This window comes from Macaca thibetana, chromosome 14, assembly GCF_024542745.1.
Source record: "Macaca thibetana thibetana isolate TM-01 chromosome 14, ASM2454274v1, whole genome shotgun sequence".
Classification (NCBI taxonomy): domain Eukaryota; kingdom Metazoa; phylum Chordata; class Mammalia; order Primates; family Cercopithecidae; genus Macaca; species Macaca thibetana.
The window spans coordinates 98,598,001-98,613,443 of NC_065591.1; the positions used below are offsets into that span (position 1 = coordinate 98,598,001).

At 33.7% G+C, this 15,443-nt stretch overlaps 1 protein-coding gene across 1 annotated transcript in view; it reads right to left on the bottom strand.

The window, feature by feature from the left end:
• Nucleotides 1–566: 566 nt before the first annotated feature.
• The window catches only part of GUCY1A2 (guanylate cyclase 1 soluble subunit alpha 2), a 335,946-nt gene continuing 321,069 nt past the window's right edge, over nucleotides 567–15,443 (bottom strand). Inside the window, exon 8 of the mRNA XM_050758693.1 lies at nucleotides 567–14,546. Within this exon, the coding sequence (XP_050614650.1) occupies nucleotides 14,339–14,546 (208 nt within the window). The 3' untranslated portion in view covers nucleotides 567–14,338. The remainder of the gene's footprint in view (nucleotides 14,547–15,443) is intronic.

The window sequence follows — 15,443 nt, forward strand, 5'->3', positions numbered from 1 at the left end:
GGTTGAGACAAAATGGTTATAAAAGAGAGGGCCATTGAATAACAAAGATAACTTGATTCTGCATACATAAGCTGCTGGAGTATAGGAACATTGGAATAAAATTGTCCTCTTATAGGTATGTGCTGCAGCTCATCTGGTTGATGGTGATGCTCTTGAAAGTTACTCAGCAGGCATTCAACTGACATTTAATTATGATAGTAATATGAACCCTTGTCTCTGTCCTTTCAAGAAGGCAACTGGCTAGTCAGAAGACAGCTGAGTTATGCCTTTTCTTTGTCATATATATATTTGAGGTACATAGCACTACAGTAATTATAATCTGTGCTCGTTGATTTTGCAAGAGGACTAAAGAGATTGCATGTTAAAAAAAAAAAAATCAAAATTAGCCTTGTCAAATATTGTGTCAGCAGCTTCATCTGTAACCATAAAGGTAATGTATTATGAACATCTCATTCACTCCTATATTCTTTCCCCCATTCTTTCATCTATTATTCATTCACATTCTTAGGCATTGTTATTCACCTTCTCTGTGTGGAAAAAAATGCTAAAAGAATGTTCAGACTCCATTTTGGTATTATTTATTGATTTAAATATTTTATAAGTGACAGTTTGGACACTTTTAAGGTAAATAAATGCATGACTTAACTAGACAATTTTGTAATGAATTATGTAAATATAACACACAACGATCATTTCCACTTTGTTTTATAAGAATCCCAAATTTCCATCACTCATTTTTCATATACAAATTCACCTTGTGCTGCAGTCTGTAAATACAAAGACATTTTACATCATGAAACATGCTATTTACATTGTGGATGATTTAGAATAATAACAAAAGAATAAGTAAAAAGTGGTGTTACATGAAAAGCAAGATATTGTGGATATTTATAATTCTATATGAGTTATACTTTTACATGTATTATTCTTAAAATTCTAGTGAAATGAGGCATATTTTATTTCAATCAGAAAAAGTTTCTTTAAACCTGTACTACTAGATACAGAAAAATATTTTAAAATATAATATGAAATACCAAATGAAACTTTTAAAATGAATGGTACAGGTTTAAGAGATGCATTCATTTTTTTAAAAAACAAAAAATAGTTTGACATTTCAAAATATATGCAATTTAATCATGCCCTATATATATATTAGTATATTTACCTGGTATTAGTTGATGACATCATAATTTAAGTTTTTGATAACTCAAGTTTTAAAAGATATTATTCACAAAGTAAATCTAATAACAGAGGAGCAGATGTACAATATAATTTACATTGCAAGCCAAACCAAAAATTTAGACCCATGAAATTGCAGCAAACAAATTAGCTAAAATGTTAAAATAATTCAGGTTAAATGAAGACCACCCCATGCAGAGGATGCTAATGAAGGCCGAGCACATTATAACTGTGTTTTTATTAAGTGATTTTGGAAACCTATTTTTTATTATGTAGTGCCTGAAGACTTGATGGAACTGCCTTGGCTGTTTATTTTGTGCATTGATATGAGTATTAATAGGATTAAGTTAGATATTTAAAGTACTGTTTGGGAAATGAGACCCTTTGGTTTTGTAAAATGGCTACACGCATTTGAAGAGTCAGAACTCAGGTAGGTTGATTTTGAAATGAAGAATGATATGTATTATTTCTGGAATGCACTTAATCAGTATTTTAAAAGCATAATGAGACAGTTTTGTCACTTGATTACTGAAGTTATAATGTAGCTACAGGCAGCTGTTATAAAACTTCTGACTTTTTCGAAGGCAAAATTCTCAGGAGGACTTTTTTTTTTTTTTTAAACGAAGAAAAAGCTTTTCATCCAACTTGAAGAAAAATCAGAAAGTATTGTTCTCCATGGACCATTATTCTATTTGACTCTAACCTGAATTCCCTCATAGTCAAAACCTGCCATGATGATGTGAATCGATTTCCGCATAGTTGGAGTAATTTTTGCTCCAAATTCTTAAAGGAGACAATGAATTAGTAGCTTGTAAATTTTGCAGATCTGGGCCTTCGATAACTCAGTAGAAGGCAATAAAATAGAGGGAAAAATGGGACTGTGGATTACAGCTGTTCAAATTTCATCTTAATTTCTTCTGTTTTTCTCAACCATATTTCTTCTATTTTTACAATCATTATTAAAATATTTCCCTAAAGAAATAAAAATGGTAAAGGTATTGAAAATCATATTTCTTTATCTGAACAAGTATTAAGATTGTCTATCATTTCAAGACAAAGGTTTTCTTAACATTGAAAATCACAGGAAGAAAGTAATCAGTATTTTCATAGGTACCGATTTATATGGTAGCTGCCTGTTTTTTTACAATTTCAAAATAAGTCAATATAGGATAAACAAAAGTTAACAGAGAAATTCATTGCTTTTGAAGTTTTAATTTTTTTTCAAATATTTTATACCCCTTTCTTTGACTACCTCGTCTGTTAGAATTTAAGACCCCTGAGGTACATAACAAAAAAGTCCAAATACGAAATGAGAACCAAAATTCAAGGGTATTTAACTCACTGAAGCATATCTTTCCACAGAGGAACTAATCATGTTTTTTTCCCTATATAATTTTCTATTAATTAACACAAACTTATGAAGATAATTTGTTAAGTGGTTTGAATATAATCTTAATACCTGAAAATAAAAAGCCAGAAAGAATACAATTTTAAGTTTGGGAGATCATAGATTCTTTAAATCTTGTTCAAGATTTGTTCAAATTATTATAAAGTCAATGAGAAGTACCTACAATGGAAGAATACCCTTACTCTTAAAGAAGATATTTGACTTATTTTCCCTTAGGAATCAAATACTCTGCGAGAAATGGTTTAATTTTCCCTGAAAAATAATGGCTTTGGATTGAGATTTGTAAATGTTTGATCTCTTGATCCAAGCTGTATTTTTCTTTTTTTGTATTTAATAAAATGGCAATTTGTAAATTCTGGTGAATACTCAAAATTGTAGCTAAAAACAGCTATCTGAATATAGGTTTAAAACCTCAAAGACACAGAGCTAAGAAATATGGAATACACTGTGTATTGCTTTTTCAATAGAGTAGACATAAAATTGATGACAAATGTTTCCAAACCCTCAATAAGAACTCAAAACATCATACTATGCCAAGCTGAATTACAGAGGGGTATCTAAGAAAGAAGACAGTGCATCAGTTATCTCTAGATGAAGAGCCAGGAAAATCAAGTTGCTTTTGATGTATACACCTTATTGGGAGTAGTTTTCAGAAAGCAATTTCCCTACAAATAGAAAAAGCATTTTTTTTCTATTTCAGTCTTTTAGCAGTGTGGTACTCACATAAAAAAAAAAATGGCTACTTGAAAATAAGAGGTTTTTCTAACTTAAGACATTTGTAGGGGGTAAAAATAGGAGACTGGCCATACAGATTGACCCTGATACTTCTTGAAAAAGTGTTTAAATTCAATGAAAATGGACACACATAGATTTGTATAGACCCACATTTCTCTTGACTGACAGTCTCTGGAAGTCAAGGTCCCAATTCTCTCTGTCACTTCTATCCTCAACTGATCTATATCTACATGCTCATCTTTCCCCTTCCCTCACAAATCCACAAAGTGCTCAATCATGTGAAAGTGAAAAAGGGAGGCCTCAGCCCCAATAGTAAAGTACTATTGTCATTTATCTTCTAAGAGCTAGAAAGAAAGAAAGCAAAGAGGGGAGGGAAGGAAAGGAAGAAAGGGAAGGAAGGGAAGGAAGGAAGGAAATACAATGGAAAAAAGAGGTGCTAAGCATGCTAACAAGTTTTAAAGCCTAATTTATTTACTGCACATAAAACCTATATATACAACCCATTCATTTTACATTCATCAAGAATTTTATTCAGGAACACCAAACTCAATTGATTCAAGTTATAGCCACACTTGATATTTGGACTCTTGCATGGTTTCTCATTAGCACAAAGACTATACTAATGTTTAATTAGATAATGCAGCAAATATTGATTGAAGACATAATACCAAATTTTCCCAGCAGATAATAAATTCTGCAATGGGGAGACATCTATGATGTGACAAGTTTTTTGTCCCTTTAAATATTCACTCTAATTAGCATATTTATTGTTTGTTTTATCAAAGTTTTGACATGCTGAATTTCATGGCATTCTGTCATTTTTATGACATTCTATTAAATATAAATACTTTGTTTAAAAATCTATTATTTATCCTTATCTATTTTCAGCTTTCTTATAGGTTAACAGGATTAGACTACAGACCTAATTTTGATGTAAGCAAAGTTTGATTTTTCTGTCTCTTTCCATCTTCTCTACTGGTATCCATTCCTTTCTCTAAGTTGCATTCCAGCTGAATCCAGCTAAATATTTCATACATGCTCATAAAATGGGACTCCTCCTATAGCCAGGTAATCATTTGCATTTTAGTAGGATAATTTTTTTTAAACAGAATAAAGGTGTTTTTAATGATCAAAAGAAAAAGCAACGAGCACCTATTATTTCGGGTTATTGGGTCATATAACAAATAAATGAATTTTATGAGTGCCTGGTGACACACTTGAAACAAATTTTAAAAGAGGAATAGTAATTTGGGCTGCCATCCATTACTAATAATTTTTATACAAAAACAGAATTTTTCCTAAAAATCCCCCTGAATTACTTTCGATAATTATACACTCCTCTAGTTATCTAGACCTTCTTGGCTAGAGTTTGATCTACCATCGGAAATAATTTCTTCTTTTTGAGAATACTTTGTAGTCAAAGAATACAAAAGCAATTTATTTGAGAGTCCAAGCCAACGTTAAGTTTTGGTTTCAGTGTGGTAATTTTTACCAATAAAATTCAGAAGGAGGGTTTCACGTTACTGATAAATCAACTAGGTGTTTTCATATTTTGCTTCATTTTGTGGAAATTTTAACTTAAAAGGCTAAAACAGGAGACAGCCTTTCAAGTGGTTAGAAACATACATATTGATCCAGATCACCCAAACCTCAGAAGAAAGTCATATTCATTTGCTAGCCTTTAAAGAGTTACATTGACCATGAAGAAATACTTCTTGGGAGGCAATAAAAGTAGAATTGCTGCAGAAACTGAGGTTTCATTGGGTATGGAAATGCATAGTTTCTTATTAGTCAGAGGTGATGTAGCAATATTCATATTTATTGTTCAAATGATTTGAACATAAATTGGTTTAGAATTAGATTTTATTCCAAGTTTACAATGCATTGTTCTATATTCTAATGTGAACAAGCTGAAAATACAGTATTATTTGACTGTTATCCTTAATGCTTATATTATTTTAAAAAGTGTAATAGTTTAAGTAAAATAATATTGCCAAATTTGCAAACCCTGGCTCAATGCCATGATTTGTAAGTCTGCCATATTTAGGACATTTTTTTTTTTCTGCAACAAGTGGAAAATATAAAGTAAAAATCACTTAAATGTAATTCACAATTAGATGTAATCATCAGAGGATAAAACTCTAAGGAACCTAGAAACAAAATTAATTGTATTTCTCATTGCTGAAGAACATGATACATTCAGAAAACTTTAAAAAGTCTCTCACATTCTAAGTTTTGGATATGAGTAAGTTGACTCAGGACAATAAATCTTTGTCTTAAATTCTTTTTCTAACTGATAATTTTGATTGAAAATTGCTCAGGTTTGTTCCCTCATTTTAAAGTTTCTGTTCTAAACAAACTCTGCATGAATTAACCAGTTACATGTAAGTGAAAAATCTTTGATGATTAAGATACTACCCAACCACTTTTAAGTTTAGAAAACTAGAGTCTTCATGTCTCACAGAAAACCATTAAGTGCTACGGGGTGATTCTCTCTCCAGCTCAAATACTCTGGCACATTCTCTAAGGGATGGATGGACATCTTTCTGCTCTAAAGTTCCACACTTGTCTTGCTAGCAGCCAAACCCAATTTGAGAAAAGTGTGAAGAAGAATATGACATAGAGTACAGCTCCCAAAAGAAGTTTACAAATTTCAGAACACAAATATTTCCTATTTGTGATTAAATTTTCCAACTATAAAGGAATATATAATTTCTTTAATGTCAGAACAACAATTTTTTTTCAAATGATGCATGAGACAAAAGTGTATTCTTCTCACTGAATGCTAGCTCAGCCAGGCATGTTATAAAAGGAAAAAATATAGTTTGTTTTAATATCACTTGCATACTGTTAGTCTGTTTTTCTGTGCTAATTTTAGTAGGGTTTTCTGTGGCATATGGCAGAGCTGGTATTTGGCCTTCTTTGTTCCTTCAACCCAGATGTTCTGACACTTTCATTTACCTTCATCATTGTAACCAACACTAGTTCTATCTGCCACCTTCAGAAAGTATCTATTTGTAGCTCTGTAAGCTTCTATCCCAGCTTCACTGAGATGTGCAGCTGCCTAGAGGTTGGCACTACCTCCGAGGAAAGCTAAAAATGGCTTGTGAAGGGTTTCTCTTTTTTTGTCTTTCTCTTTTCTTTTTAAAAATGAGTGACCAGTAGTCAAATAAATAATTTGGCTTTTATTAAACCAGCGGTGTTTGTTACAGAAATTGCCTCTCCTTTAAGAGTCTCTACATCTTCCTGAAGAAAAAATTAACTCTCTTCGCTTCATCTCATCTAAAGCTCCTGCCCACCTCACTCACTCCATTTGTCCCTTTGTCCTAAGTCTGATGTGTAAATGTCAGGCAGCAAAATGCAAAGAATTGTCTTCAGAAAGTGAGGTGGTGTGAAGAAACAATTTTGCACATTTCTGATTTTATTCCAGTTATTACTTTCCTGTTAGATATAGGTTTAATGACATTTAATAGACCACAGTAAAAACATATTAAGTAGAATTCCTTCTTTATCTGCAAATGGCAGAAAGTCCACAAAGGAAGACTGAATATAAAGTGATTTCTTCATTTTAAAAATACGTATCAAAAGAATCAAAAAGAAACGAATACTCAGACCTGCCATTTGGTTTTTCTTTTCTGCTTTTAAATAATAAGCAAAGTACTTAAGTCTAATATAAAGAATAATCCGATCAGCAACTAGATGAATTAACTGGAAGGATAAATTCAGTGTAATTTAATAGATTCAAATTAAATATATTCCATTATTTATTTAACCCAAAACCATTCTTACTAAGGATTTAAGGATCCAGTGATATACAAGAGGATAATTGTCAAAGCCTCAGTGAATCAACAATCCTGCTTGATTTTGATAGGGAAATTTTCCAAACTGTGGGCAGGCGGATGCTAAATTAAGTTTTGCTATGAGTAATAGAAAGTTAAAGACAAAATACTACCAAACACACCCACCATTCAAATGTGTTCATATTCACGTTTAGAGGATTGTTTACCTCACTAGGCAATTATAGGAGCTGTCATCTTATTTAGGTGCTTAGGAATGAATCCTAAGCTTATATGCTAAATAATAATCTGATGTTTAGATATTGCTCAGTGTAAACATAAATTTACCAGTTGATTTTAGCTGTGATCCTTATATATTCTAAATGATGGAAAAGTAAATGTAACTACTAAAGAACTGATTATCATTGAGTATGCCACGTTCTATTAAAATTGTATTTTAAGAAGACTAAAAACATGATTTTTTTCATTTCAAAATCTGAAAGCTTTACTGTTTTTTCAATATTATTGAATAATCATTTTCAGACATTTATTGTAGTACAGGTGACTTTCAGTCAATCATATTCTGAAGTCAAAATACTATCATACTTACCAAACACTTGTGTAGCTATCATTGAAAACAGTAATAATGAGCTCTTTTATCTTTATTCTTTCATCTTCCAAGACCGTATCAAACCAACATTTGAATTAATCCGCCCCGAGACCAATCTATATTTCTGCAAAGCCTACTTTCTCAATCACCTCTCTTCCAACCTTCCAACCTATGCTCTACTTCCACTCATTTATCCATCCTTAACTTCTTCTTTACTATTATATACTACAAAGATCCAAAAATTGGGCAACATTATAAATAATACACAAATCTCTTTGACAGGAATAGAAATCATATTTTGATAGCCATTTTAAAAATTGTGCACCAGAAATAATCTGATGTATATTAATCACTTTACAGCATGTTTGCAAATGAATAACTTCTGAGATAGATTAAGCATATCATTTGCTCAGATATTTTTAATCTGAGTCATTACTTGCTGCTCATTTTGCTACAGAATAATGAATATCTTTAAAAAGTCCACACCAGCTGTATTATTGCTTGTATAAAACATGTTTCTGTTTTCACAAAGGCTCTATGAAATGCAAAGAAGTGCAAGCTTCATATGGCATCATCACCATGGCTTAAATTATTGCTTGAAAGGTTGTTAGAAGGTATTGCTTGGAAATCCCTTTTCAGATAATATACAATTCAATATGAAAAGTACATAGTGAGACTAAATATTAAGTTGGTGTCTTTTCATAACATAAAAATCAAAGCATTCAGGAGTAAGGCTGTCACTTTGATATTTGCTTCTGTGTCCCAAAGGTCATAGTTTTTACCTCGGTGGTGAGGATTAGCAAATGTTGCAATATACCGCACAGCTCTGGCAGTAACTAAGAAAATAGTACTGTATCTAGTATGCCTAATAGCCCTATAGTGAGCAATATTCATCCCTCATGCTTATCAGTGTTGACATCTGTCTCTAAGTTTGAAGATTTATGCTCAGAAGACCACAATTTGGAAATCAAATCTAAAACTAAAATTTGTGAAAGAAATAATGGTATGAGGCCTAGAGTATTTAACTTTTCAAAATAACTACAAATGAAATAACATTACTATCCCCGTCAGCTTGTATTTACTCCTAGTAATTGAGATTATTTGAATACTTTTCAATGATTCCCAAGTCTGGCTGTATATTAGCATTACTGATTTTCTAAACACAGATTCCTAGGCCCTCCCCGAGACCTACTGAATTCAAATCTCTGAAGGTAAAGACTAGTCTTCTGTATTCCTAAAACTCCCTACGGAATTCTTATGAAGCCAGCCAGATACTTCCAAGCAGATCAGTTAAACCACTGAACTAGGTCATTCGTTTTTTGTTTTTTGTTTTGTTTTGTTTTGTTTTTTGAGACGGAGTCTCTCTCTGTTGCCCAGGCTGGAGTGCAGTGGCGCGATCTCAGCTCACTGTAACCTCTGCCTCCTGGGTTCATGCCATTCTCCTGCCTTAGCTTCCCGAGTAGCTGGGACTACAGGCGCCCGCCACCACGCCTGGCTAATTTTTTGTATTTTTTAACAGAGACAGGGTTTCACCATGTTAGCCAGGATGGTCTCGATCTCCTCACCTCGTGATCCGCCCGCCTCAGCCTCCCAAAGTGCTAGGATTACAGGCGTGAGCCACCGTGCCCGGCTGGTCATTTCTTAATAAGGATTGAATGGCAATGAAGTGCTTAACTGAAACCATGATCTGGTTATAACATATTAGAAATAAAGACACAAACTTTACTTCTCTGCATTCCCAAGTCCTTCCAAAGAAACTTATTTCTTTCAATAATGAAACATCTGCATTCAATAAACACACATATACATATACACAAACTAAAAATAGTAATCACTTTATAAAACTATTTTAGAATATGAGATTAGCTGTGATACTTCCTGTGTTATAAATGTATCAATGACTTTTTTTAATTAAAGAAGGAATGAAGGAAGAAAACAAAGGATGGAAGAACAGTAATATGTAGGTTTCAGTTGTTTGGATCAAGTGTGAGGAAGGAATTTTGCACACTATCTCAATATAGCCTGACAAGATTATGTTAATCTGTACATAATATCAGTGTCTGCTCTTCATTCACCACCATGAGGATCTTGAAATTGAGTCCATAGCTGGGGTCAACTTACCCATTTAACGATACATTTTGTTCAATCACGTGAACACAATTTATGTGTATGTTAAACCAGCTGGTTGTGGTTTAGGAATATTCATATCAAGAGCTGCCCATAAATTGTTTAGAAATATGTTAAATCTTAATAATTCAGTCTCTTACGCATCATGATTTTTGGGCTAGATCTATTAGGCTATGCTTATAGAAGCCTCTGAAATGACATAATTTTTGTAGTTGAAGGTCTATAATCTAACAGTAGAAACAACTAAGCTACGATATAGGGCTTGGTTCTTGGACTTGAGTTTCTAGATATTGTCGGCTGAAAGGCATCTAGTACTACCCAAAGCCTATTCAGAGTCATTTATAATTAATTTCAAAGGAACATTCAGTGAAGTTGCATGAAGTGCTTGGAGTCAGACTGGGTTTTGAAGAAAGAGCAGAGGGAGAAGCTGCAGACATAATTAATGCCCCGGCACATCCAGTTCATTACTACACTTCAGAAGTACATTGTTACTCAGGCCTGACTGTGTGTGGTCCTTCCTATCTGCCTGAATGAGGCACCAGCAACCCTTTCTGTAGCCATTCTGGGTTCAGCAGTGAAGAGAGAATGCTGTTTGCTGTGGCCAGGCTTGAGGGGTGAGATAGTTTCTAGGGACAGAATGGAGTAAGAAAGGGTCTAGAATGGGCTGAGTCATTCTCAAAATGACAAGACAGAAACCTGTGTGTAAAAGTTTTACTTTTTGCCTTAACCATCCACAACACTTGCCCTCAGAAAGTCTGGAACCCAAGAAGACTTCCACAAATATATTTAATGATGGTCATAATTTTGAGCTCCTACTTGATGCCTTACGACTTTAGATACACACACCGTTTTGTTCAGCAGCAATATGATTCTGTACAAAAACAATGCCTGGTGGGGTTTTCAGAATTCGCCATGGCTTTGCCTTTTGTTATCTATCAATTTAATTTCGCTTTATATTGCTAGAACTCTTTAGAGGCATTTGCAAAGTTAAAAGTCTTGCTCCCTTTGTGAATGAGATTTTGTTTAAGTTGTTATTCTCTTTTGCTTTGCTTTTCCTGGAGAGACATGCACATTCACACTAAACTACTGTGTCCTGACACCATTGTCACTGGACAAGAGGAAAGAGTGCAAGACTGTGAGAAATAACATTTGAAGTGCTGAACCTACGGACCCACCCTCAAATCTCAGGCATCAATGTCTGTCTCAGAGTCCCAGATCAAAGCTCACTTGATTCCACATAATCAGATATTAAAAGGAAAATCCAAGATTACTTAAAATATAGAGCAAGAGATGAATAAAGGCAGACTGTAGGCAGTTGGGTCCCATGTTACCTGGAAGCTATGTCTTCTTCCCCTTCTCTATATTATATAGACAAGAGATCCAACTACTATGTTTCTGAGGCATATTATTATTTTTTATTATGGTCAATGATACCTAATTATTAAGGTCCACAAAGAAGATACAGGGTAGTACATTCTGAGTACATATTGGGGGATTCTGATTTTGTTAGATAACTGATTTATTTGCAAATGATGACATTCTCTCCATCAACATAATCCTGATACCAATGTGATTGATGCTTTGGTGCTAATGGCCAGTTATAAGTTGCCTTCTTCCAAATAGCAGCTTAAAAGAACATTAAAATGCAAGAGCTATAGGTGCCAAATTATATTTTAAAGTATCCCTTGTAGAGTGGGTTAAAACCATTTCCCCAATTTGATATCATTTGGTTTCTAAGGAAATATCACATAAATTTCTTTTATCTGCCATACTAAAATGCATGCTGTTGGTAATAGTTTGTAAGTAAGTGAGAATATAGATAAGTCATATGAAATAACAAATGCCACCACATTGTTACAATCACAGTTCCTAAGAGAAGAGATGTAGATGGCATTGTGTAGGACAAATAAAAATATAATTCTTTCTCCATCTTCTAACTTCTGTGATTGAAGTTTGAATGAACAGACATTTTATATAGTACTTCACAAACATATAGAAACATTGTAACTACAATAATCAACTATAATAGATTAGCAAAATGATAACAGATTGGACAATTATCTCAGACTATAGCTTTGAATATACACTTAGATTATAACATATGAAAAATGTAGTTGACATCCTGTCGGTGACAGATAAGAAATCTCTGGCACGTTCTTCATCGTGACATTTATGGCAATGTAAATGGATACGTCTTCTCTAAGTAAAATCATATAAACTAATACAGAATTTGTGATTCTTCTGACAAATTGAGATATATAAATACAATACTTCTCTCCAGGCCTATCACTAGTAATGAGGTGGATTTCCAATGATGCTTTTCAAATATGCTTCCCATAGATATTCTTAAGTATGGAGATAATAAATATGTGTTTGTAGTTGTTTAGACAAATCTTTACAAAAAGTGAGAGAAATAGATTGGATATTCCTGGAAGTCCCTTTCAGCCTTATGGTTACAGAACTCATTGTTCATCACCAACATGTTTATTGATTTAATATACCATAATAAGTTCTAAGTTACTGAAGACATAATAAACGACATCAGTGAGCTTGTTCTCTCCCCATGCTCCAGTGCTACAAGGAGCCCATCAACATTGCTAAGGCATTTTCTAATATAAGCATGAGGATTGAGGGGCTCCCAGCCTGCTCTGCTCATACTGACTGTAAACCTCCTCATTGTCCAGAGACACAGGCCCACAGAAGAGGGGGTCAGGCAAAGGTTTAGAGTTCAAGGTCTACTTCCTGTCTTCTCCACATAAAGAGTGTTGTACTCGTGCCCTTATAAACCCCCAGGGCAAGAAAATAACTCAAATTATAAAAGGGATCATGATTATAACAAATATTTGCATATCTACAAATGCCTTCTAGCCACACAAATAGAAAATTTAAAAACATTAAATAAGCCTCATAGACTACATTGGAAATTAGTAAATATGTTCTTTAACTGAGTTATGTCATAACCAAACCATAATGCAGCCAAAATCCCTGAACAGAAAAGAATATTGCATTCAGTTAGACATAAGTTATCAATGAGTAGGAAAATGACCTCTCCAAGGTTTCAAGGAAACAAATGTTTCCAGTTTATTAACCTCAATAGAAACTTAGATTTTATATTTGATCCCAAACAGGAAAACTCTGGACACATGATGCTCCTAATTTTAGTGTGAGCCAGTAATATTTTCATGCAGTATTGATTAATGAGAACAGGTCTTCATTTGAGCAGGACATGCGATGGAATCCTATCTGTAACTATAATGATTACTAGTTCTGAAGATTATAGCTACTTCAGTATTCATGAAAGTGATTCACTGAATTTAAAAGCCATATCAATCAAACTGCAGAACATTTTTTTAAAACCTCAAAGCCATAAAATACAGAGGTTTCCTTGCTTTGTGTTGTACAAGAAGAAACAACATTCTTGGCAAAATGTCCTGACACTTCTTTGTCACTAATGCCAGTATCCAGGAATTTGCTCTCAAGAATAGCATTCGGCTCTTAGGAGGCATCAACTGGGGAAAAGGAAGGGGGTAACTAACATGTCATTTAGTTGAATGCTGTTTATTAGAATATAGTTTAGTGTTGCAAAAGCTACCTATATAAGTGCTAAGTTGAAAAGGGTCCAGTGTAGCAAAGCATCTCATTTTAACTGATATTTGTTAGAAGGTGGCAAAAAGACCTTTCTTCAATCTCGGTTACAGATATATCTGGTATTTGGAAATTCCATTTCCTCTGGATTCCATGCTACATTAATTAAATCTAAGATATATTTACTAAGCAGACATAGAATGCTTTCTTGGTATCTGAAATCCTTGGTTATATGTATTCTCAGTCCAAGCACTGATTTCTCTAAATAAGGGGAACTATGTTAGATTAATAGGTTAGTATTATATAATATACTAACAATACAGAAGCAGATTCTGAAAATGTAATAATGTTGTGTGAAATGTAGTTATCTAGAAGAGATATGTATAAAAATAGGTAATATCCCTAAAATATTTTGCCGAGTTACAATTCTTCCAGTTGGGAAGTTTACCACACTGCCATGATACATGTATGAAATGTCTGTTCAGAAAAAGAAACTTAGAAAATATTCCTCACCCACCAACTCACTAAATGTAGGAATATATAATCAAAACTGGCTCTCAAAAGTGGTACAAATATATAGGGAAAGATACTTGTATGTGTGATAAACAAGAAAACATGGAATCTATTTATTGGTTAGTTCTGAAAGGGGACCCACACTTGTAATTAAAATATATGTATATATATATGACCAAAAACACTCATATGAATGGACACATCTTATTTCCCTCATCCTCCGGCTTTGTATTGACAGCGGTCACCTCCACCTTTTAGTAGGATTATTGCCTGACATAATACAGAAATTTTGCTGCTTGTTCTCAACAAAGCAATGAAAGAGACACAATCTCTTTCCACCCCCGCTGTGGTGACCCATGTTCTGGGCTTGTGCTTTTTGGAGGAGTCTTTGTTCTGTAGCAGGTCTCAGAGGCTTGTCTCCCGGAGGAACATGGTGCCGATGTTGTAGGAAACCTTTTTTATTCTCGACGAAGAAAGAGAAGGCTTTGGTGGCTTTGGACCAGTCCTTACCTCCAGGAAATAGCAGATCCCAGGAATTTCCTTTGGAAAGTTGTCTGGAAGCTCTTCACGAGACCGCGGAATGAATGTGAAACTTTCTTCCCGTTTTAATAATCTAAGAAAAAAATACAGAGCACATGAATCAAGTAGGCCAGGGAAATGTGAATACGTGGACAGAAATTTTAAAGGCTCAGGAAGCCTGTCTCTGACTGCTCGTGGTGACACCTCTATTTCTTTGTATAGACGTGGCCTTCATCAGATTCCAAATGCTAGGAAATGTTATAATCCAGAAAAGATCCCTTCACGTAATTTAAAAAAAAAACAAAACTCAAAGCTAAGTGTGGTACTACCTGAAAATATTTGGTCAAGATTGATTTCTTTCTAAACAGCATTCTTTGAAAATATTTGTTCAAATGTTATTGTTTTCCCTAAACAAAGGTCTGAGGAAACTGCATAATACAGGTTTTATTTCAAGCATGCAGGATTCACGTTCTCTGTTTTTAAAACCTGCCCAAATTCTAGTGCACTCCTTTTATGTTTGGTAAACCATGTGCTTTAAATGTGTGTCCTGTATGTAAAAAACATTAATCAAGTATTTAACTTTGTAGAACAACATTTCATGACTCCCAATGTCTTTGATACCTGCTTGCTGATTTCTAGCCAAGCATGCTATCCAAACTCGATACCATTATTGGTTAAACAGCTTGATTCTTCTCTTCCAGTCACATATAAAGACTCTTCTTCAAAACACTTAACACTGGAATAAATTTATTCGTTAAACTTGTCCAGTTTCATGTAATGTTCAGTTTCATACTTGTATCTGAAAGTGCGGCCCAACAATTCAATTTAACTCAACAGCTCTTTATAGACTATTTCTTATTGCCCAAGAAAAACCTCCTAGACACTTCTGTGAATATAAGGAGTAGAACACATCTAAAAAGCTCACAGTTTTGTCAACAGATACAGAAACAGAATAAAAGAGTTTTTAAAAACCCTCAACAAATGAACAAAA